General features: G+C 29.4%; 1 protein-coding gene across 2 annotated transcripts in view; it reads left to right on the top strand.

Annotated features, from left to right (window-relative positions):
- Sec71 (ADP ribosylation factor guanine nucleotide exchange factor Sec71) overlaps positions 1 to 26,144 on the top strand; it is a 104,204-nt gene that overhangs the window by 8,811 nt on the left and 69,249 nt on the right. For both annotated transcript variants that reach the window (XM_076464039.1, XM_076464038.1), the window contains exons 3-9: positions 2,293 to 2,440; positions 4,285 to 4,431; positions 5,693 to 5,872; positions 9,618 to 9,698; positions 14,484 to 14,679; positions 17,119 to 17,362; positions 22,729 to 22,963. In XM_076464039.1, coding sequence (XP_076320154.1) covers positions 2,293 to 2,440; positions 4,285 to 4,431; positions 5,693 to 5,872; positions 9,618 to 9,698; positions 14,484 to 14,679; positions 17,119 to 17,362; positions 22,729 to 22,963 — 1,231 coding nt within the window. The remainder of the gene's footprint in view (positions 1 to 2,292; positions 2,441 to 4,284; positions 4,432 to 5,692; positions 5,873 to 9,617; positions 9,699 to 14,483; positions 14,680 to 17,118; positions 17,363 to 22,728; positions 22,964 to 26,144) is intronic.

Here is a 26,144-nt window from a genome sequence, read left to right as displayed (position 1 = left end):
TGACCCATTGGAATAAAATATATATACAACTAATGAATGAATATTTGTTTTAAAATTATCAATGCTATAAGTTTAGCTTCTTGTTTGGCTATCAATTTTTATTTCATTTCTTTAACTCATAAATGGCAGCCATCATCAATTGATGCTGTTACATACAACATTCCCCACTGTTTAAGGGTTAAATAGCATGCTTAATCATTTTTTTGTCTAACACTTTCCACACATAAGGTGTTTTTGATTAGATTAGTTCAACAGACATAAAGGTTTCTACAAAACAATATTTTATATGTCTGTTTTATTCAAAGACTGCTTTTCTACTGGTAAAATTGTATACATACTTTGTGGGGGTTGTGTATTAGTCTAGGCATATATTTGCCCATTGCTGTGCATTCTATATAGATAAATTAATTACACAAACTATAAATGCTCATTATATTCTCAAACAAATCTTCGTGATAATCTTCATCTGCAGCTTAACATCTTATATCTTGAAATAACAGATGAAATAGTCAATAGTTAAAGTAAATTATCATGAACTGTATCAGCTAGCTACCAACTATGTGTATTATCCTAGAATCTATAAAGTTAGCTACTGTATCAAGTGAATTTAAGATCTTACAAATAGGTATAGTAAAGAAAAGTAAGAAAACAATGCTTGAGATACTACAGATATTATTTACTCAAACTACAAATTCATATTTTGATTCCACCAAAAGAGTTTGAATTAATAATGTTCACATATTTCCAACCTTGTTGCTATACTATTTTTATTATTCTTACTTGCAGGTATTTTAAATTCATAGTTTTTTATTTATCTCTTGTGCACTGAGATTTCAAAATATTCTTCAGATGCCACATAGGAACTTACATTGATAGAGGTTGAACAGATTCTAATTTATCAGATTGTATGGTTGTCGATTAAAGAAAGCTAAATTTTAATGTACTTATAGATGTATTGAGTGCAAGTTCAAAGGGTTAATCATCTCTTTACAACTTGTTAGTTAAGCCCTACTTAATACACTTTGTATTAAAGCTCTGATTGTTTTACTTAAGTTAGGGTAGTGACCTATTGGAAAGGGTTCAGAGGAGGCTTTTAAGATGCTTCCAGAGATGGAAAGGTTATCTCTCATATTTTCATGAGAAAAGAAGGATAAAATGTGATCTCACCAAAGTTTACTTAAGTATGCTAGGGAATTAGTGTGTGTCTGTATACAAACTCATTTTCCACGCATTAATCCACTCAGCAATACAATTTGTCTGCATTAAGAAAGCATTTTACAATGAATAAATCTTATGCAGCTGTTTTAATCTGTAGGTTAGAGGTATCATTTAGTGGTATTTTTGAGTAGGTTAATATTCCAAATTTTCATTCTGACATCACTGTTTCTTGGAATATCTCAATTGCTGAGTTACATTTACACATAGTTTTAAAGCTTCTAAATTATTATTTACAGCTTTCGTTTGTAGTTTATTTTTTTAACATATTCTCTGCTTTTTATTTTAGAAACCAGTGTACTAGTATGATAGCTGAGAGTGTTTTGATTTTTAACATGTTTGTGTGATAAAACCTTAATCTCTTATGAAGGGAAGAGCAAATAAGGAATTAATGAATGGTTTTATTTAAGGATTTTGAATTTATGAGCAAGAAGGTTATTGGAACATTGTACATGTTTGAGGCTGATGCTATAAGGAAGTATGGAAAATGTCAATATTAAATGAATAGTAACATGACTTGCACAGTTGAGATTAAGAAATCCCCAATTTGTTACTAGATCCAGTTCTAACTGGTTTTCCTTTGATATAATTTGATTACATGCACAGTTTACTGTGTTTTTGGTTTGTTTTTTTTTACAGTGGTTTCAACAGACAAATTGAACTTAAAAGATCTTTAAATGATAGCTTTTTTGTTGGACTTTTGGAGAATGCTTGCAAAATATATTTTATGAATACTTGTTCTAGGTTGTATGATTTGACTGAATTTCTGAAAGCTAAGGAATGATTAGGGTTTTTAGAAATGCAGAAGTTATTTAAGAAAATATAAACGTTAATTAGCTATGATCATGTTAAATCTTGAGAAGCAGTATTAATAGCATAATTCTTTCAAAAACTAAATTATGAAAATATTGAAGTGTACATTTCTTTAAAATAGTAACAAGACTATGAGTTAGATATATACAAGTTTTAATTTTCTATTCACTTTATAAAATTCAGAGATAATGAGCTTGAACACAGTATAGACATCTTAAGTTTCTTTTCTTACCAGTAGTATGTTTAAATATGTTGATTTTATAGTCAGCAAGAAAATAATGCATCCTCAACCTTGCCTTTACCGAAGTCCAAAGGGGAGAAACTTGATGCTGATAAGTACTTCCTACCTTTTGAGCTGGCATGTCAGTCAAAATCTCCTAAAATTGTTGTTACTGCACTAGACTGTGTGCAGGTAAATTCTAGTAAAGAAGTTTGTTTTTTTGTCTTTATTTCCTTAATGTATTTAATTGGTTTTCATCATGGTAATTTTTTAAAGGTTTTTGGAGTAGGTGTTTACCAAAAAAAAAGTCTATAGAAATTGAATATGTTTTAAGATTTAAATTATATTAGTAAATGTATGCATAATTTCACACTAATAGATTTGGATAAGATTTGGTATGATAATCCACTTTCTAAGACGTAGTGGGACATGGTAAGTTTTTATGTAATTTCAAGAATATTGTCAGGTTTTATTGCAAGTTGATTTAATAGTTGGGTCTTGTAGCCTGTTGAAGTATCAAAATATTTAACTTAATAGACAAAAAATTAAACATTATTATTAAAAAATCTGAGTAACCACCACTTATGTAATATTTAAAATTATAATAAAAAGAAACAGAAGATAACTTAGAAACAACAATTAATAGAAAACATTAGCATGTTATGTCTCCACACATAATCATGTCATATAAAAACACAAAGTATATCTGCATTTTACACACATTTATATAGCTTCAAAAATATGTTCAAGACAGGAAATTTAAATAACAAATTAAGTATAAAACTGATAGAGGTTCTGATTAAATATAGTAGACAAAGCTCTCAAGAAATTTAATGAAGCTGTAAGTAGGTAAAAATACTACATTATGATCTATTTATGAAAAAAAACAAAAGAAACTTTAATGTGTGTATATATATAGTATAATTTGTTATAACCTAAAAACAGGCTGAAACAAAAATAAATTAAAAAAAATAATCAAAAAAGGCTGCACTAATTAAAAAGATTCCAGGGTACAAGCTATAATGTGGGATATAAAATTTACTCCAGGTTTTGGAGGTGACTGTGGAAATAAGACCCACATTGCAGTGGAGATACACCATCTATGAGATGAGTCTTAGCCTCCATTCAACAGTCTTGCATAAAGAAATAAAATAAAATATGAAAAATTAAAAAAACCAACAAAAAATAAAGTACAACCATTATTACTTTTATTATTGTTATAATTCTTATTTTTATTTTTCAATTAATTTTTTCTTTATTTTGGAGAGCAATTGTCTTTCCACAATTGTCTTCAGGCAGTGAAGGGTGATGTAGATGTGAGATGATGTGGGCTTCAGCACCCCTGTCTCACTCTTCTACTTTCTAGTTCCATATCTACTCCTTTATTTTATTTCTTTATGTGAGTCTGGCAAATGGAGGTTAAGACTGATGGATAGTGTAACCCCACCACAATGTGGATCCTACTTCTGCAGTCACCTCCAAAACCTAGGGTACATTTTATATTTCACATTATAGCTTGTGCCCTGGGATTTTTTTACTTAGTGCAGTGTTTTTGTTTATTATATTTATTATTTTTTAATAATGTTTTTAGGTTATAACAAAGTAATACAATTAGTCAAAGGTATGGATTTGCTGTTTTCAATACAGCCCTTCTTTTTGATTTTGTTTACTTAAATTTATCAGTTTTGATTTTTCCTAATATATATAATATAGACCAAGGAAATGTGTAAATAATAGTGAAACAGCATAAAAAGGGGTAAAGGTATAAAGTATGGCTCATAAGTGTTTTGTAGTATCTCCTGAAGATGACGTAGATCACACCAAAACTAGTAGTGGTAGAGAGTTGTTTTACAGTGGAAGCTGTATAGTTTTAATAAAGTTTTAATTGTGTAAATAGTAAGCATTGTTTTAATTATTTATTGTAATATAAAAAATCTTTTTAATATATCATTGGTCAAAAATATCAATTATTAATGTCTAATATTGTTTTTAATATTACTAGAAGGGATATTTAATGTATTTAAATATGTTGACAGAAACTAATTGCCTATGGACATTTGACGGGTAATTCTGTTGATGCCACTGATTCCAATAAGTTACTAATTGACAGGATAGTGGAGACAATTTGTGGTTGTTTTCATGGTCCTTCTACAGATGATGGTGTCCAGTTACAGATCATAAAGGTTAGGACATATTTTTAGGATAACATCTGAGTTTACCCAATGAGTTAACCTATGATTCTAAAGTTTACAAATATATATTTTCTCTACTGGATGGAGTGATGGATTTTGGCTGTTTCAGCAACCCTATCTACTTTGAATGTAGTGAATATATACAACAGTACTGAAATGTTTTTTATTTTCATGGGAGTTTTAATATAGTTATCCAAGAGTTAATTACATATTTTTCTACTACTTGAGCAGTATTACTGGGAAAATTAGAAGTAGTAGTTTGTAAAATATGAGTGCAGTAATTAGATTTAAATTAAGAGCTTACATGTACAGTTTGTTGACTTGTAGTAATAATTTTCTTGTATGTATGGTATTTATTGGAGTCTGTTTAAAGATCAGTCTGGGTTGTTATGTTACCTGGTAGCTTAGAAACTTATATTTTATGACATTATTGATTTGAAACAAATCCATTTAGTAATCATGGAATAATTTTAAATAAATAATAACATTTAAGTGCTGTACAAATGTGTACATAATTTTTGATACAAAGCTTCTTGTATTTCTAGTTACTTGTAATACAGTAGAATGGAAGGGGCAGTTTGTTTTTTCTTAAAATATTAGTTGCTTCTAAAATGATTTTGTTAGTTTCTCCTTCACAACATTACAAAATCTCCAATTTGTAGTCTTAGTTATTGAAACTTCTAATGTAATTTCTTTCACAATTTATAAAAGTTTGAGATTTTATCTTCAGGTAAAGGATGTTATTTTTACTGGTGTAAAATTGACCATTTAGGATGGCAGTGACATTGCTGAAAGCATACAAACATGAATATATTCAGTGTAAGGGTTAATACTGATGCTTTAGTAAAAGTATATACTCTACAGTTCTTCTAAGTGGATGTTTGTTGAAATTGCCTGTTTTAACTGTCTTCTCATAAATTTATTCAATATCAGTATCACAAATGTTTATTAGATTAAATTTTATAAGGTATAGATATATTAGCCATTATTTTGTTTTTCTGTTTTGTCTAATTACTTGTTGGTAATTACTGTACTAGGATGCCAGTGAATACTTCTTAATTTTGACCTTTAAGTAGCTGTTCTGATTTATTTGGAAATTGCTATTTTTTCTAAACTGATGTTTTTCACCCAAAATTCATGAATTTATTGCTGGGAAAAATTACAGGGGTATTTCCCAAATCTTCTGATGAAACTGTACTTAAGATAATTCTTTGATATGTTATATTTATAATACTTTTTATTCTGTTACAAGGCTTTGCTAACAGTAGTAACATCTCAAGCTTGTGAGGTACATGAAGGCAGTATTCTTCAGACGGTCCGGACATGCTACAACATATACTTGGCAAGTAAAAACCTTGTCAACCAGACAACAGCCAAGGCAACACTTACACAAATGTTGAATGTAATATTCAGTCGAATGGAAGCACAGTCTGTAAGAACTCTCCTGAAAATTTTAACTATAGTAGATAGTTGTAGTATTTTTTTATCAATAGTATGAATTAGTAGTATTTTGGCAACCAAGAAGTAATTTAAAAGCACCATGTAATGGAGGGTCTTATAAAGGTTTACAGTGTTTGTTAAGTCAGACTCAACAATACAAAATGTTGGGTAAGTCTTGATTTCTTCCATTGTAAGATACCTTTGAATTTTTGCTGGGATCTACTGTCTAATATTACCAGAGCAAAATTTCCAGAGCAGACATTTGCACAGGTAAAGAACAAAAAGTAGTCTGTGTGTCCTAATTGTTAACTCCAAGGGTGGGGTTAATATTGGAGATCAGTAATAAAATGCAAATACTTCATATTTTTTATGAATTGGAAAAATGAATACATGAAAAATGCTAAGTATTCAAATATGAACACAGTAATATATTCATGAATACTTTGTACAATAATGATAAAATAGCAGATGTTAAAATTTCAATACTTTTATTTTTCAAAATGCAATAATTAAGTTTTATAATAAAAATATATTTTAAAGAACACTGTCCATTCCTATTTATGAACATTATTTTCTCAACTGTCATTGAAGCAGTGGAGAAAATGTCAGAGTTTTGCCTCCAATGCTAAGTAAGTTCTGAATGGTGCAGGGAATGCTTAAATACTCTGGTAGTTTTTGGCTAGTAGAGATAGTGTAGGAAAGTATTATTTTTATAGACATTCCAATAATCTAGACAGTGTTTTCTTCAATAATGAGAAGGCCATGAAGATAGATGTGAATTTTTGTATTTTCTGAAAATGTGGTGGCTGGTTTCTTGGAGGCAACAAATAAGCTGAAGGAGAGAGGGGCACATTCACAATTCTTTTTTGGTTCCATGATTGTAGAAATATTTGATGAGGAAACTTTCTTGACTTCTTGCTGCAGGAGCATTTTATTGGACAGGTAAACTATTGGTCTAGTGAAACACCAGCCAGGTTTAAAATCTGGGATCCAGTGCAGAAAACACTTCATTTCTCATACTGAGTCTGCCAGGTGTGAACAGTTTTTCAGTGCAGAGACAATATTGAAATTATATCTGTACTGCATGCTGTCAATATCAGTCATCAGTCCATAAACACTTGGTACTACATAACTGGAAGTAACAATGTTCTAACCCTGGGTGAAATCTCTTGCCACTTCAAAAGGTGTCTGCATTGTTAGGAAATTTACAAGCATAGTTTGATTATGAAAAGTAAGTTGCGATGTACCAGTTCCTAGATTATCCATCTGTTCTAGGGAATCTTCAGTAAAAGACTTAATTATTTTAATTTTTTAGTTCTATTCTGTTGGTATTACCAACTGAACTCTGGCCTCTCATTCAAGTAGATCAGTTGCTAGTGTTGATTTTCAATGAAAAGTGGTCATGTTCATGAAGATATTCGGATGAATTGTCTATTGATTTAGATTTATTCAAAAGTTTGTCTTCTGAGAAGCTATTGTAGATTAGGAATCACTATTTCTCACACTAGGTAGTGTTTGCAGTTAAAATCCAGGTAAGCAGAAAGACTTGAGTATGTTGGATACATTATCAGATGTCACATGGCATCTTGTGGTTGACATTAAAGAAATTTAGCATTTAAACATGTTGAGTTGCAGTGTTATCAGATATGATACCCCTGAAATACTGACATGACAACACAACTGTTGTCATTTTATATTTAACTGGAAAATGTACAGTGACTGCAAGAAAGCTGCACTTTTGTTTGCTACTCCAGATATTCACAGTGACATTAATGTTGGTCACAAGTTTCAGTAAAGAGATGGCTTTTTGTAGGAGTTTATCAAACACGCTGTTGATTAATGTTGTGGACAGATGCTTGCAACTGAAAAGAATATACTAAGAATCCACAGCTGCTGTTAGGTATTTAAAATCTTTTAACTTCACCATTGACAAGGGTTGCAGTGTACTAGCAATAGAATTCATGAGTTTGTTAGTGACTTGCTTTTTTTCAAGGGTGTGTAGATGTATATTTAGTTGATTCTATATAGTATGATGCTTCACCTGTGTGGAAGTACCAGTCAGATGTAGACATCTTTAGATCTACTTCATGATTACACTAGAAATACGAGAGAGTATCTCAGTTATATAACATAGAATATAGCTTATAATATAAAGAATAAACATATAATACTAAATAAATGAAAATAATAAATTTAGTATAACGTACATGATAAATTTAGTTTACATATATTGTATACTTTAGCAGATTAGAAGTAAATTTTCCTGAAACAGATATAGTCTGTTCACAATATTTGGAAACTTTGCCTTGTTGTGACCTGATCTATCAGAAAGTCTAAAGTGTTCATGTTCCACTGAAAGCAATTTAGTAACCATTTCAAATTTCCTCAAATGACTTGACTGGACTAAGAGCCATATAATACAATAAATTTTAAGATGGTTGGATTTAACATGCTGCAGTTGTAATAATTGACATTCTAGAAGTTAGACTAGAACAAATGTTGACATTTACAGCATTAAGTATTCACTAAATCAGTAGGCAAATACATGCCATTGTATTTGAATACAAGTATGAATACTCCCAAAATTGTATTTGAATGCATGTTCTGGTTAAATTGTCTTGATTTGAACACGTGTAATACCAAAATATAGATATTTCTGCAGACAAAAGGCAAAAACAAATCTTCATGATCTAACTATTAACTCATTTTGGTTTGAATATCTATGAATTCTATCTGCATGCCATTCATGGGACAGATTTATTGTTAAATTTAAAGGAAAATAAATTCATTTGCATGCTCCTATTTCTCAAAAAATCGTTTGTAAACATGGCACATGTATATGTATTTTAGCTTGATTTCAGGTACCTGCCCAAGACAAAGCCACATGGATTAACTCCCTCATCTCACTGTGTACAGCTGGTCAAGTGAACAGACAAATGCAAATTAAAGTTAACTTCATCCTTTTGCACAAGGGTGGTTACTAAATACAAGAAAATGTCTGAAAAGTCTACTCTGATGTATTATAAATAAACATTCATAAGCTACCATGAGAATGTGAAATATTTTTTCACTTTATAAATTATTGTGTGTTTGTTTTGTGATTAAATTTAGAATATTGTAGTACAATTAATGAGGAAGTTGTGATTTTGCTTGTTAAATATTTTGAATAAATTGTACATAAATTTTATTCTTTTTGCATTTCAAATACTTTAGCTACGTTTCCATTGATAATTGTTTTAGTGTTTTTTATTACTTAATAAATTATTTATGAAAATAATTTAACACTTATTTCATATTAACTTGTTGCTAAACATCTTTTTGTTCTGATATATATCTTCATTATAGATTCAGTTAATATTACAGGATGTTTTATTTATTGTCTATAAATACCAGCTCTTTTTATCAGCAGATTGCCTAATAAACATCTAGAAATGTTCCTAAAAAGTTAAAATTTGAGAATATTATTCAGTATTAGTGAGTTCAAATTAGCTGTACATCTTTTTTTCATACACTTCACTGTCTCAAAGTTTCCTACTGTATAATTGTGTTTCAGACATCAGAGGTGAACTAATGATATTTAATGCTTTTTAAAATAGTTGTATGAGAATAATTTTTAATTAACTATAAACTAAATTCTATATAAATAAGTTAAATGTATTATGATTCAGTATATTGTTTTGACTAATACAGTTGTTCCTTAATTCTTTTTTCATTAAGTATTTGTTATTTTTATTTAGGCTTCAGATTCCAAGATAAAAGAGGAAACATCAGATCAAGATGCACATGAAAAGGAGTCAAGAGCTTTATCTACGTCAGATGTAAGTAACTGAGAATTAGAAGTCGTGGTACTTAGTCAATTTTTGGCCAAACATGCTTTGAGGAAAAATGCACCTTTTGTTTCATTGCTAGTAAAGTTGTAAATGAGGTTGATCTTTACACAGTTATCTAATTGTAAGTGCCAGTAACCAACTGGTTCATATTCTTTGTCAATGTGTTTTCTGTATTATTACTAGTAGTTGTAGTATACAGTGAAATTTTCTAGTATAAAGAGCTGTTGATTGTCTAAGCATTATATTAATTTCTAAATGCCATCTACTGAATTATGTTTACCAGGTTGTAATAAACCTGAAGATATATTTTTCCAGTATCTAATAAAAACAACTAAAATTTTTCATTTAAATTTCAAATATCTGTTGAGGAGGCAAACTATACTAATAAATACTTGTAAAAATGTAAACTTGTCACTGAAATATTAACAGTATGCTACATATCATGTGATTTCAGAGACTGCATTGCACCAAAGTACCTAAAACTAAGATTAATAAACGACTTTGTAAAACAGAAGTATTGGGAACACAAGTTTATTTTGAACTTGAAAATATTAGTGCTTCTTCTCTAGTTTCAAATTAATGTGCTTATCTTATTTAAGATAACTTAAAAGATATGTTATTTTCATTCCTTGCATTGTAAGATCATTTCACTTTTGACAAAGTGTTGTCATCAATGATCCAGTCAGGTGTGGCAAGCAAACATGGGTGATATTGTGTAAAGAAAAATTCCAAATTTACTTGTTTTCACTGCAGTGTTTTTCATATTTTTCTAATGCCATACTTCCATATATTCAAATATAATTCAAATATTTTAGTTATATTTGTTAGCCTCATTACTAGTTTATGCATATCTTTGCTTGTCCTCATGTTAGTACTTGCCTATAATATATACTTTTCAGATTTAATAAAAACATTAAGTTTATTAATACGTTGTTATGCAAAACTCAGTGCCAAAGCTTTCTGATCTATCATACTTTTTAGCCTTTTTCTCAGTAGAAATAATGTATGTTTTGTGTATTTTGCTATTTTTGTGTTCTAAAGCTTGAACATGAAATTTTTACTATTACTGTAATAGTACTGGGCTGTACTATATGTTTGTTATTCCATTTGGACTTAAAGTTCAGTTCACCAAATATTTTCTTTATAATTACCAAGGTTGGAACATAGAACTGCTCAAGTAAGTTTCTAATGTTATTTAAGATTGTCTTGCAGAAATAACGATGTGCTTTTTAATTAGAACTGTTAATTAATTTTATTGGTGAATTGGACAATGGATAATGATGGACGTGTCAGTGATTACCATTTTCCATTGACTGGCTGATCTAACATTCATCAATTACTGTTTTATTGCTGTATTTACAAGAGTGTTATGGCTTGAGAAAACAGACTTGGATGCAGCTTTTCCATAGATATGACACAGGTTTTTAGAAGATTTTGCTAGACTTTCACTTGTATAAATTTTGAAGAGGTTTATCTCAATCTTTATGTAAAAAAAAAAAAGTTTTATTTTAACTTATACATTGTTTTCATGTTGTTTCTGAATCTTAAGTTTTTGCTGTCAGTTGCTGGTTTCATGTTTAAGAATTTTATGATGTACTTTTAATTTTTGAGATTTCCTCAAGTTATCTTGTAGCTTTTATTTTCATTTAAGTAGGTGCTGGTTGGCTTTTGCTTGTAATTGTTTAAGTTTGCTAGTGAGTAAATTGTGTAAGTTGCTTTATATGGTTGTAAATTATTATTATTGTGGTGAATTCCGAAAACTTGGATTATTCTTGCACAAACTAAAATGAAGATAACTTTATTGTGTTATATATTAACACTCTCTTGTTTTTTGGTTTTTTTTAATATATATGCTTGTCTAAATTGCATGAGGAAGAGTATGCACTAGAAAAAGTGTATGGTTTAATAAAATAAAGTATTCATTACCCTTGCTAGTTCCACACGTTTTGGTCATACTTACAAACACATGACCACTTGCTTGCCACAAACTGTATTGATGTAATGTTGCTTTGTATTATTGATAGTGCATTGTTGTTTATATTTGAAACTTTGAAGATTTCAATTTTATGAGGTTAATCCTTCCATGCCATTAAAAAATGTAAATTTCTCCACTATGTTAATGCTGTAGTAGTGATCCTTATTGACAACTGAATGACCCAGGGTAAGAATACTTATTGTATATCAGAATGGCTGGTATGGGCATTAACACTTATTGATAAGGAGAGAACAACTTTTTGACCTTCCTAGGTCATCTTCATTAAGAATATTTATTATTTTTTAGAATTCCTATATACTTGTACAAAGGGCATGTAATAAAGGTTCTGCTTGAATAAAGATGTTGATCAAATTTAGGGTCAAAAATAATTGTCATTGTACCTCATGTAGTTTTTCTAAACTACATAGAAAGAAGCTAGCATATTGTACCAGTACGTCAAATAAGAAATTACTTTAACACAACATAATTTGAAATAACTTGTAATTAATTTGAATTGTCTTTTTATAAAACATAAATGCCTCTTCCTAGCTTTTGTTTTTTTCTGTTCTTGCAGATGATTGTTTTGGTCTAAATGTAAACAATTTGATTTATTTCAACAGCTCAAGTGGTGGTTAAGCTTAAATTAACCAACAACATGTTGGGGAAAATAAACAAAGTAGTGTTTATTTGATTTCAGGAAACTGTTTTGAGTGTCTCATAAGCATATTTATTCTCGTCCTATCAATTTATTGTAAAAAAGCTCCCAAGTCTCCACCTATCATTACATATCTTTGATATAACTGCATGGACAAAGACACACAGAGCAAGGAGTTAGCATGTGGTATTGGTATGTGCTAAAAGAAATAAATTTAACAGCACTTTACAAATCTTGCTAAAAAACAACAACAACAAAAAAAGAACAATGTATAACACTATATATATATATATATATGTTAGGTTTTGTTGTCATGCCACAGCCCAAAAAGCATAGAGAATTGTTAGTAAAGCAGAGAGTTCACATAAAACATGATGCTTGCTGGACTCTGACAAATTGCTGCAGACTTAAAATGCTCCTTAAACATAGTCAAATACACTAAGTCATGATGCTGAGACAAGTAAATTTGAAAATAGGAAAGGGAGAGGCAGAACATCTAAACTTGATGCTTGTGTTAAGTATCTTTGTTTGTTCAGCTTTCAGGACAGATCTGATCAAAAACTTGACAAATCAAAAGTTACTTACAGAGAAACTTTATGGAAGTGTATTAGATACATATCCAAAGGACACTTTGATTAAATATGTTGCTACAGTGACTGAAAGACTGTTTGCAGTCATTAAAGCAAAAGGGGTACACAAAATGTAAATTGTTTGCTGAACTCAAGCACTTCCACTAAGTTTCTGTTGTAGTAAATATGGATATTAATAACATGTTGATCTACCTTCTTTGAAAGTAGCCTAAATTCTAATTTTTTACTTTGTCCTCACACTTTGGTATAGTATAGTATTTGTATGAATCTCTGTCTTGTTTTATTCTTTGTGGAGCAGCTTGGGAATCACATCTGTGTAGAAAAACCTTGAACTTCCTGTTTTTTTGGGAGGACTTCTATGTTTTGTGGAGATCTGCAAGAAACTACAGTAGCAGATCCCAGACGTAGAATAACTCAGTTGCATTTCAGAGCCATCTAATGAAACAGTTCTAAACCTACTGAATTAATGAAAATTATTTAAAATTGTTTGATTTAATTCATTCATCTCGCACAGATATGATGATGTGAAAAACAAGTTAGATGTTAAAAGTTAGAACTAATTACCAGAATTTTGAGCAGGGTTAGTGATACCTTATTGCTAGCTTTGTATTACTGATGTAGGTATATAGTTATACAGGCATGTAGATTAACAGAAATTACTTTTTAGTATCACAAGGAAGCATGGTGTCTTAAATTATATTAAAAGTGACAAAATCTTCCACATATTCTCAGTTCTGAATAAGTAAATTTGGAACTTTTGCAGGTTCTGGAAATTATGAAAATAAAGGAATTTGGAAATATTTTTATCAAGCCTTGGACGTCATGGAATTTCAGTAAACATCTTGGAAAATGCTTAATGATTGTCAGTTTAAGTAAATTGTAAATTAAAGGAAGTGTGTTTTATGAATGTAGTGATGAACCTCTGATTTTTGCATGCTAAAATTCAATCTGGTAGGAGATTGAAAAGGTTGTTAATATTTTACGAACAGATGCTTGGGAGAAGTATGAGAAGGTGTCATCACTATAGTGAACCCTTCTTGACATGTTTCAGTACTACACATCATCTAGTGTTCAGTAGAGACCAGCTTACATAAAAACCATATGATAGCTCATACTTGATACATCAGAAGATATAATTGTTTAATTTCATTATTTTGAGTTAATGTTTCTATCTAGGATAAATTTCATGTTTTATATCAAAATGCTAGATCCTATATTTGCTCTTATTGTGTAACATTAAATCCTATTCACAAGGATGTATAATAATATGTAGAGATTTATCACTTAATCTGCACAGTGCTGCAGACTGAAATGTTTAAGCATGGAAAAAAATGCTTTGAGATCCCAGAAAAGGTTATGGAAAGTCATGGAATTTTATCTGCCTTAAAGAATACTAACCCTGGTAATGACTGGTTTCTCTACATTAGAAGTGCATTAAGAATTTATAATTGTAAAAGTTCTCTTTTTTTTTTTTCTGGACGTATAATGCAGGTTTTAAGTATAGGTTTTCTTAGGATTATTTCTCAAATTTGTTAATATAATTTTCCTTTCAGAGTGTTACTTGTGAGTTTGTACCTAGAGATGATCAAGTGACAATAGTTGAAAAGGTGGACAGTTGCTCAGCCAGTCAAGGATTTGAATCAGAATGCTCACATGATAAGAGAAGTCTATCTGAACAGCATTCAGACCCCTTATCAAATCAGATAGCTGAATCTATCTTGAATGAAATAGTTGATCAAGTTGTGAATGGTATACTTTTAACTTTTATGTTGCTTTCAGCATTTTAAAAGAAAATAATTTAAATTATAAAAAACAAACAGACATGTAACTAATTTCTCAATGTTTAGCTATTAAAAGTTGTTTGACTCTCTCATCATATGTTCCTTGCTAGTACAGCAGTAAGTCTACAGATTTACAAAGCTAAAATCAGAGGTTCGATTCCCCTTGGTGGACTCAGCAGATAGCCTGATGTGGCTTTGCTATAAGAAAACACACATACTCATCACAAGCAAGCCACAGTACACAGGTCATAACTTTTCGAGTTTAAATTTAAAATTTGATCAAAATACTTTATCATTATATACAAAATTTAGCTTCAAAACATAGTTAATAAATCAGTTATAATATTACACAAGTTTTACGTTCATAATTTGATGAGATATTTTTAAAAAACCTCAACTTTCATATCAAGGGAAATAATGATATTTGTTTTGTAGGTCTTTCCTTCAACTTGAGAAGTATGGAATTTAATGTAAATGAACTATCATAATATATATATATTACCCAGGTGAAGTATAAGTTTCATAGCTGTTAGTATTTTTTGTCTGTAGAGCTATTAACTGGAAAATCAGACCTACTTTCTATGCCTACCCATTACCAATAGTTTTCTCTGTTTTATATTTTTATTTGTAATCAATAGAGAGCCAAAGTTTTGATATGTCAAATGTCTTATTATATTACATTGTTTTCTGTACGGGGCATTATTTGTTTCTTCATTCAGTTTCATATTTATTCTCATGGGTATCACTTGGTGAACATAGCTTAAATTACCTTGCTGTATTACATAATGCCATAGCTGCTTGCAAGCATACTTTATGAAGAACCGTTATTGTTATTATTTTTCATTATCTTATCTAGCCTAATAAGTTGTAATTTTTACATTTTAGTGACTTTTATACTGATAAATACATGAAAAACAAGAATTATAGTACTAAACTGTTTGTTCTTGTTGTTGTCAACTGTCGGTAAAAGTTAAGTCTACATTTTTTTATGCTGATGGTAATAGTACCCTAAACAATTTTATTTAATAATGCACCTAAGAATACAGGATAATAACACACAAAGCAAACAATGTCCTATGACTATAATAATTTATCTGGTTTTCTAACTTTGTGATAAGAGCATTTAAAAAAAAAAAGTTTATTGATTTGAATATTATGAGAGTAATTTTCAGACAGGAAGCAAAATAAATACTCTGTAGAGAAAACAACATAATATAATATTTCATTTTATAGATTAAAACTTTAGTTTTCTATTGGTTATAAATAATATATTATAAAATTTGAGAGAACTCAACAATTTGTGAAAAAGTGTTTGTGACAGGTGGGTGTGGCAAGTGGGTGTGATTTTCTTGTTTATAACATCATATAAGATTGAAAGGCTATAAAATTGTGTAATCTTAGTAATATTTGTATTAAAATGAGTAATTTATGTTGCATTCTATACTTCTCAGAGGGGTGGTGAATAAATTAGAGAAGAGGGAAAACTTTAGAGAACAAATGTCACAATTCTCATTAAGAGTTATTGAGGATTTAAAAAATATTTCATTATAAAATTATGAACCTAAAGCTTATTTGATTTATTAACTTGGTTAAATTCTATACATTGATGATAAAGTAGTTTAAGTTTTGAAAGTAACTAAAATGTTTTGACATGCATTTGAGAAATTAAAATGAAACATCAATGAATTATTGTAAATGTGTTAACAGAAAATTTTAAGGGGAAGGTCAATAAATTTAAAAGCAGAAATAGATCTAGAGTTTTTATAAAGTGGTCATTAAATTAAATGTAATAGTGTTTATAGAAGTTTTATTTTTTAAATTAAGTGATTCAAAATGAGTTTTATATATAAAAGCTGAATATGTGTGATTAATGCCTACATTTGGGAGGATGAGGCCTTTGATCATTCCTTTTGAATGCACCTCTGCTATTGTTCTCGTAAATGAAAAGAGTGCATTTTTTAAAGTTAAATGGTATTTTAGTAATCAAGAAAATTGATCCTTCTTGTGTTTGCTAGCATAAAATTGATGAATCTTAGTTTTAATTTTTATTAATTATTAATTTAGAAAAGAGTCATTCACAAGTAGAAGAATGTAAGTGGTATCTTGATGTTTTAGTTTGACTGTGTTGTTACAAAGTGAGGACAGTGGCTATTCAAACTAATAAATACCAAAAGCTTATGTAACAAATGCTTCTTAAGGGTTTCTCAGGAATAAAAAATAATTTTATAACAAAGAAACTGAAGCATTTCAATTTTTATAAATCTAATATGATCATTTGATCTTTAAACTGATTGTATTGCTTGATGTATGATAAAAGTAGTGTGAATTATTAGGTGTGTATAGTTTTCAAGTTTTATGTTTTCTAAGAACATTTACTGATTTCTGTTTCATCAATTATCTTTTCAAGATACTGATATTTCAAAGTCACCTCCTGGGAGTCCTGTCCCAGATGTTTTTATAACACAAGACAATTCTTCCCCACCATACTTGCCAAGAGTTCCCTCTCAGGATAGTCTAGAAACTGCTGAATCCTCTGCTGAACCCGTCCAGGCTAAGTTCTCACACGTATTACAAAAAGATGCCTTCCTTGTATTCCGCTCTCTTTGTAAATTAAGCATGAAGCCTCTTCCTGAGGGCCATCCTGATCCAAAGTATGTTACTTGTGTAGTAATTTAATAATTTAAGAGCTTGTTTGTAGAAGTCTGATCAGTCTTGCAATTGCTTAAAGCATTTATATGGAATTTATTATTGCATCAAACACATCAGTTTCATCAAAAATGAGAAGGCAGTGGCAATGGTAACAAAATGTTTAATAGATGTATTAGCAAAAATTCAGTTATTAACAATGTAGATGAAACATGTAATACACACACACACACACACACACACACACACACACAAAACTATCAGATATAAAAAAAACAATTTATAGTACAAATATTGCAAAATAAAGAGAACAGATTTTATTGAAAAGAGGACTGAAAATTGTTTATTGTAGAAAGGTGTTCTTTAATGCATGCTTTTCTTTTTATTAGAAGTTCAGTTTGGGGTTTAGGAACAGTTAAAATGGCGAAATTAAGTGAATGGTTTGAAATTTCATATTTTTATTGTGTTAAAATATGGCTTGTTAAATTTATATCTGTTGTAATTGATAATGCCATTTAATTTACTGGACTACTTACCCAGTTTATTAGTTTTTATTCCATTTCCTTACAAATGTAAATTTGTATTTTGTTCAGTTAACAGAATGTATATATTTTGCTGAACATTTCTGGTGATTCATTTAAAAATTTCATTTAACTTGATATCCTAAAATATAAGCTTTGGCATCCTTAAACACTGAAATTAAGAAAGTCACTCACATTTTTTTTTATACAAGTTTGTCAATAAACCTCAAATATCTACCACACTTAAATGTCCAAAATATTTGCATATACCATACCTTGGCAAACAGACCTTCACTATCAGGATGAAAATTAAGAGTTATTAACCAGTGCTACTCTTAGCTTGTTTAAGTTCATGTTTAAACCTTTGTATTTGTTTTGCAACAAGGGATCATCTTGTTACTTCCTATTGTTTATAGTTTATATATTTATTACAGTATAGAGACTGTATACCCTCCTACTTTGGTGTTATTTTAAAGTTTAAGATTCTGAACACATGGGATTATCAGTTGAAATAAATAACAAATTTGGCAACCCTTGTCCTTTCATGATATACTTGCAGAACAAAAACATGAAAGATAATGTCTCTTTACCAGTTTCATCCCATTTCAACTACTGCTAATTTTGACATGGAAATTTTAATAGAAGAAACTTTGTTAACCCTTTAATTTTGTGTACAATTTACATTCAACATGTTATTAAATTATATGTTTATGTTATACTAATTAATATGGCATAACCTCTTAGCTAATAATCCATATTTTAATAGTATACAAGTTTTAAGTTCTTAATTCTATAAGAAAATATTAAAGATAAATCTAAAAATTCCCTTAGTGTTACTGTTTCATTTTTTTGAGGTTTCTTTTCTGTTTTATCCACCACACCTTCAAAATTTAAGAAATTAAATGTAAATTGTTCCCTATGATATTTTTGCTGCTCAGACAAACTATACTTTGTAAACCTTTAATTCTATTTGGTTACAGAGCTGTAAATATAAAATTGCACTCTTCCTGCTAAACTTACCTGTCATTTTCTCTTTAAAGCTTTGTTAATAGTTTTTTTTTGTGGTTATTACTTATAACCAAGAGAGAAGCAATGTCTTCATCTATGAAATGGCATATTGTATAATATTATGTTCTGAGCAGATAAGTGGTAATTTCACTATTAGTGAGTTTCATTATTATGGAAAAGTTAACAGCTAACTTGAATGAATTTGTAATGGTTCTTGTCATATAGTTAAAAGACCAAAAACTTTTTGAGAGTTAGGGGATATTGTCTGCTTATTGCATCTTATGAGTCTTTGTTCTTTGGTGCATTATTAATGTACTACTACAATTAGCATAATATATTTAGGCTTGGGTATAATCAACAGTCAACAGAAAGTAGGAAAAATATTTGATAAGTAACTTATTTCTTGTTTTTCTTTTTTCTTTATTTATTATTATAAAAGTAACTAAAATGTGAAAATAGGAATCTTTTGGGCTAGTTTCGATTGGGTAAAATAAATAATAAGATAATAAAAATGTTTTACGAGCCACACATATGAGCATTCTGTATGTAATGTAACATGAGCTGCACAGGCCTAGAGTGATTTACAACTTATTATGGCATGGATAGTAGACACAGTTCAAAGGGTAATAAAACAATAAAATTTAATTATAAATGTATACTGTTATGAGCTTAAAGCTACTTAGGATAAACTAATATATTTTCACGTTACAGTTTGTAGTCAATCTAGAAGGAAAGAAAGGGAAATTTAGATTTATATAGATATTCTTCTAGGTAGAGAAAATAAAAAACAAAAAATTTACCAGAAAAAATGTTTGAAATGTAGCTAGGTTTTAGGGATTACACAAAGAAAATTTGAGATTTTTGAAATGAGTAAAAATATTTTTAATCCTAAGGTGAAAATTACTTTGTCTATGGACTATTCAAAACAAATTTTTGATGAATTCATAGACAATTTTATTTTATTTTATTAAAAGTTTTTCACTAAAATATGATTTTTTGTATGTGAAACACTTAGAATGTTTACTGAAAGACTACCAAATTTTCTGAAGATATACACTATATTAAAAGTTAGTAGTATTAAATCTATAAAGACTTTGAGTACAAAGAGATGATGTGGTCAGTTAAATTAACTGAGCCCATGTTGAGAGAGTTAATCAGTGAATGAATTCCTTTACTTAACAGTTAATTTCTTTTTTTCAGTGTTAAATCTGTTTTGGTTCACTTGTAATTTTTTACTATCTTTTTTTTTTGTTTTATAAATACTCTGACAGTTTTGTAAGTATTTCCTATTTCCTATAGTTTATTAGTGATGGGTTGCCTGATACAGAACATTTATTAAACATAACCAACATCCTCTTATTTTTGAGCATCTGTCTTGATTCTAAATACTATACTAAATGCTATCGTTAAAAAATTAAGTAGTATATAGGTAGTATTAGGATCCTGAAATTTTTTTGTCAAAATAAAAAGTTAAAAAGATCATTTACTGTCTGAACAAGAAATGCGCACTTGTCTTCAAAAGGATAAAGCAAAAGAAAAACTTTGTAAGTAGATAAAATCTAGAACATTGAACTATCTGAAACAAATGTTTTAGCATTTCATAAACAATAATTATAAAAGAACACTATGGTGTATGACAATTAAGGAAAACCACAGTAAAACAGAATAAGCTATCAGAACTCTGATGCTAGAGAAACTAGTTTCTGCACATTCATGTATCTTCTTCAGTCTCACATTTTCTTCTCACTGTAAAATAATTGGTGTTACATAGATGTTTCTTAATCTGTTTTTCCTTCCAGAAGAAAGAATGATACTGAAGAGGACAAATTAATGTGTCAAGTAGTTTTTATGGTATTAGCTTCTACCAGTTTATTCCATTTACTGTGATTTTTAACTATTCACAAACAACTTAATACAGGAAACAGTGATTGAAAAAAGAAGGGGAAAACATAAGCATTTTTTTTAGTAATTCTGTTTGAGAATTGTAAGATATTTTTATAGTTTAATTTACAACAAAATTTTGTAAAATGAGTACTTGTAGATATTTAATTTAGTGTTACACTTTTCAATAATTGGATGTAATTTTAAGCTTTAAAATATGTTTTGTGTAGACTTGCTTTAATAGACCATTTTGTTAGTGTTATTGTTGAAGGGAAAAAACAAAGCATAATTTAGTCTCACAATTATTGTAATAAATGATCCAAAATTAATTATTTAATAAAATTTGACATTAGTTCACATTAAACAACTCTGAATTTGAAGATAGTTTTCTCTTTGTGGTTGTCAAAATATTATACTTTACAAAATGTTTTGTTTGATTTGTTTTTAAATATGCGCAAAATCTATGTAGTTTAACTAAGTTGTAATTAAGAAAGTAATACTACTATGATTTTTGATAACGTATACATATGTATAAGTTTTGCAGATTATTGATAAACATTGCAAGGCTTTTGTATGCAAATAATCACGTTTTTAATTAAGTATTAAGAATTTTTAATTAAAGATTTACTAAATTTATAATTTGACTGTTATTTTCACTACTGAATCAGAATTTCTATACATGTTCAGTAGATTTGACAGATTTGTAACCAACATAAAAAATTAGGAAATATAAATTATGCTTTTTTCATTCGAGAATGATTACAAATTATAACACAAACACAAATGTTTAGTTAAGGTAGCTTAAATGTCATAACATTATACATTTATATATTATATTAACCTTTTCAGGCATTTCTGGCAAACATTACAGATGTTGCAATGATGCAATGACATTCATATATCTGAGAATATAAAACTGACCTTACGAAGTGTGAAATCTTGGTTGTATTTATAGTGGATTAGTATTTCAGCTACATTATATATGTATGTAGAATACACACACACACACACACACACACACACACACACACACACACACACACACATTAGTAGTTATGAATAAGTTCTTAAATGTATTTTTCTTAAGACATAGAACTGTAAATAAACAAGAAGAGCAGACAATTATTATGACGTTTGTACTAGTTTCTTGCTTGTCATTGGTTGCTAAGCCTTTTAAAATTTCTCATGAAGAGGATGTGAAATGAAATAAGTTTTTAGGTTTATATATACAGTTGAAATAATCAAAAAACATAACTATATGAATACCATAGAATTCCACTAATTTTTCAAGCTTAGTAACTAATATTTATTCAAGTCTTAAAAAAAATGAAATTTCAAGCAAACTAAAGACACAATCTACCTTCTTGATCTTGTTTTGAAAGAAGTAGATGACATTGTAACATTTGGAAATGGCTGAGAAAGCGAGTAGAAGGACATTTTAAGCTTTTGTTTGGTTATTCACATGCCATAGATAGAAGTAAAGGGAGTGTTTCCAAAACTGAAAAGAAATGAGCAGGGGCCACCATGTTCGATCGAGTACATAAGCAATATCTCAGCTAACAGAAAAAGACAGCAGGTTAATTTATGGTATAGATTGTTAATATCAATAATTTGAGTTTCTAATTCATATAACAATATTGACTGTATTTTGATTTTGAGAAACACATTTTGGTAAGGGTAACTTGTATTTAAATGTAAAGTATATTTGAACAGTTTTTGCAGTGCTGAAGATAATATTCCTGTGCTTTAAACATTGTTTATTTGTTCTTGCTGAAAGTTCTTGTACTTTTCAACTTAGACAACTTTTGCATATTTAAGATTTGAAACAAGTACTTAACACTTATTTGTAATATTGAAGATTTTATTGCTTACATTTTTTACTAGGTATATCAATATTCGTATTCTTTATCTTGGTGGTAAAAGTAATAGTGAAATAATTAAATTATTTTATTCTTTAACAGATCTCATGAATTACGATCAAAGATTCTGTCTTTGCAACTGCTGCTTTCTATCTTACAAAATGCTGGCCCAGTGTTTCGCTCAAATGAAATGTTCATTACAGCCATAAAGCAGTATCTCTGTGTTGCCTTGTCTAAGAATGGTGTATCATCTGTAGCTGAGGTGTTTGAGCTTTCTTTGGCTATCTTTTTAGCTCTTCTGCAGAATTTTAAAACTCACCTGAAAATGCAGATAGAGGTAAACAGAAAAACATTTGTTAAACGAAAATGTATGGTTACATTTTTAGAATTATTACATAGGTTTCTGATGATTTTCTGACTGTGAACTCCTGCTTTCATTTTAATTAGCATTGAAAGGTTAAAAAGAACTATTGTATAAATAGTTCATTTTTAGTTCTGAATTAAGATTTTATATAAAAACTGTAGATCTATATCAGTGATGTCGAGAAAACCCACTTGTAGAGAAATATATATGCAAAAACGGATCGTTTGGGTTAAGAAAATATTTTACATAGAAGAGCGAACAACGTTTCGACCTTCTTCGGTCATCGTCAGGTTCACAAAGAAAGAATTACAATCTTGGTAAATACATAGCATGGGCATTCTCCAAATATGTAACATCAGCCAGCTCATTTATCAAAGACTCTTTTAATTTCAAGTCTAATCTAAATCAACTTAATCATAAAGCCTTAATGGCCAGTTTCGATGTTATATCCCTCTTTACAAAAGTTCCAACCACTGAAGCCTGCAAGATAGTCTTAGAACTCTATATCCGAGACCCTAACCCAACTATAGACATTCCTAGTAATCAACCCTCATAGAATTCACCAAGATAAAGACAAACTTCATGTTCAACAACCAAAACTATATACAAACAAATGGCCTAAGCATGGGCAACCCAGTATCACCAGTTCTACCCAATATTTTTATGACACAAGTTGAAACACAAGCAATCAACACAGCATTACATCCACCACTATACTGGTACAGATATATAGATGACACGGTTGAGGGATTCAAATCTACAGAACACATACTTAATTTTTTCAATCACATTAACTCTATACATCCCAACATTAACTTCACATGTGAACAGGAAGAAAGTAATCAAATATCATTTCTTAACCTCAAAATTACAAGAACTGACACACAATTCTAAACAGAAATCCACCAAAAAATCACCCATACTGTACTATACATTCCTTGGGACTCAGCACATGAAACAAAACAAAAACTCAACATACTAAGAAACCAAATAAACAGAGCCATAAAACTATGCTCACCAGATAAAATTAACGATGAATTAGACAAAATTAAACAATACTTCATCAACATCAATAAGTTTCCTCCACAAACCATAGAAAACATTGTAAGCACACACCTAGACAGAAGGCAAAATCAACCAACAAAAGTAAATATATCTCACGAATCAAAAAATCACGAAATCATATACTGCTGTATACCATATATCCTTGACATCAGCAGACAACTAACATTTGGCAAAAACTAGTAACAAAATATGACATTCCAGTTAATACCAAATTTATTCAAAAACCAGGCACAAAACTGAGGTCTATACTATGTAAAAACTACACTGACAAACACCACACCAACATTATTTATAAAATACAATGTGATAACTGCCACGACTTCTATATTGGAGAAACAAGTAGAAAAATGGAAACCAGATTAAAAGAACATAAAAAGTCACCTTCACACGTTTTCGAACATTGCAAGTCAAATAAACACAACGTAACCATAGAAAACACTCAAATACTAAATAAAGAAACAAACATAAAGAAATGCAAAATTAAAGAAGCCTTACTTATACAACAACTTAAACCCAAAATAAACCAATATAAAGGAATGCCTTTATACCTATATTAATATGATAAAATAAATAAAATTATATTCAAAAATCTAACACCGCCCTCTACATTCCGACACTCAGTTACACAACCCCTTTCAAACATGTGGTCAGCTTCCGGTCAGTTACCTCTTTCTTTGTGAACCTGACGATGACTGAAGAAGGTCGAAACGTTGTTTGCTCTTCTATGTAAAATATTTTCTCAACCCAAACGAGCCGGTTTTGCATATATATGTAGATCTATATATTGTAATTTGTAACAAAGAACATTTAAATACAGGTCAATACATTATCATATTTATAAATATCATACTTATAAATATCCTGAGTTTCAACAAGTATTTAGGTTATCAAAGAATAAAGCACCATTATATTTTAATGTGAAATGTGTATTATTTTATGTGATATAAATATATTCTAATATTATTTCTGCTCTCTAAAAATTGCTAAAATGTTTTGTGCTCAGTACACCAATTTTGCACCATTTTTGAATATGTAAAGGTGACTACTCTCCACCAATAGTATTTTGGTACAACTATTTCTCTCTGCTATTCCTGCTCAGTCCTTACTTTCTTGTTTGGTGGTCTTTTTTAAATATGGTTTTTTGCATGTTGCTACTTTTTATGATTGTGCTTATTTATTGTTTCAAATTTTTTACAACTTTTTCTTTTACTATTTTTCCATTCAATTATTAAAATGATATATTTCTTTACATGTGTTTCTTCTTGCTTAATTATATGAGCATTTCTTATGAATGTATCAACTATGGTAGTTCCTGTTATTGTTGACAATGTTACTGATTCAACTTCCCAGGAATCGGGTTCATCTTTATCTGCAGAGGAGATGCAGGCCTTAATTTTCAGGTAGCTATATTAATATGTTTAATTAAGCAGGTCAATACTTATTGTACATTCAGAGTTTTCTGTATGTTCATGACAAGAGTGGTTTTGCTAGTTTTCTTTTTTCTGCTTCTTTTTCTGTGCCTCTATGTCATTCACTTTGGTGGAGGTTTGTTCTTCTCCTCCTTTATTGTTATTGCTTTCACATCTCATACTGGATTAGTGGTATGTTTCTCGACGTGTACACTTTGCACCTGATTGAAACAGTCAAGGGTAGGAACAAGTCAGATCCCCTTTGTGTGGCTTTATCCTTTTTTACACACAGAAGATTTAAGTATTTCACATCATCAATGCTTAGACTTTGGTATGTCAGATATTTGTGTTCTTTATCTTAGTTAATTTACATTTTTTACAAGTTAGATGTTGATTATTATGTTTTATTGTAGGTAATTTTAGCCAATTTACACATTATTATGTACTTTGTAGACTGGAAATTTTGATATTTTATCAGTTTGATATTAATGAGTATCTTGTAAACTCGAAGTATCTGGATTGTTTGTACTTTTCATGTCATTCTATCTGAATAATTTTTTTTTGTCAGTGTTCAGTGTGTGCTTTATAATTTATTTGTCAGTGTAAGAATTACTTTTTTTTGCATTGCTGATGTTTTTGTTTATTTCCCATTTATAGGACTGAGCTTTGCTTTAGTTACA

This window comes from Tachypleus tridentatus, chromosome 10, assembly GCF_004210375.1.
Source record: "Tachypleus tridentatus isolate NWPU-2018 chromosome 10, ASM421037v1, whole genome shotgun sequence".
NCBI lineage: Eukaryota > Metazoa > Arthropoda > Merostomata > Xiphosura > Limulidae > Tachypleus > Tachypleus tridentatus.
The sequence above is the reverse complement of the archived record's forward strand: the minus strand, read 5'-3'. Positions and strand labels throughout refer to the sequence as shown.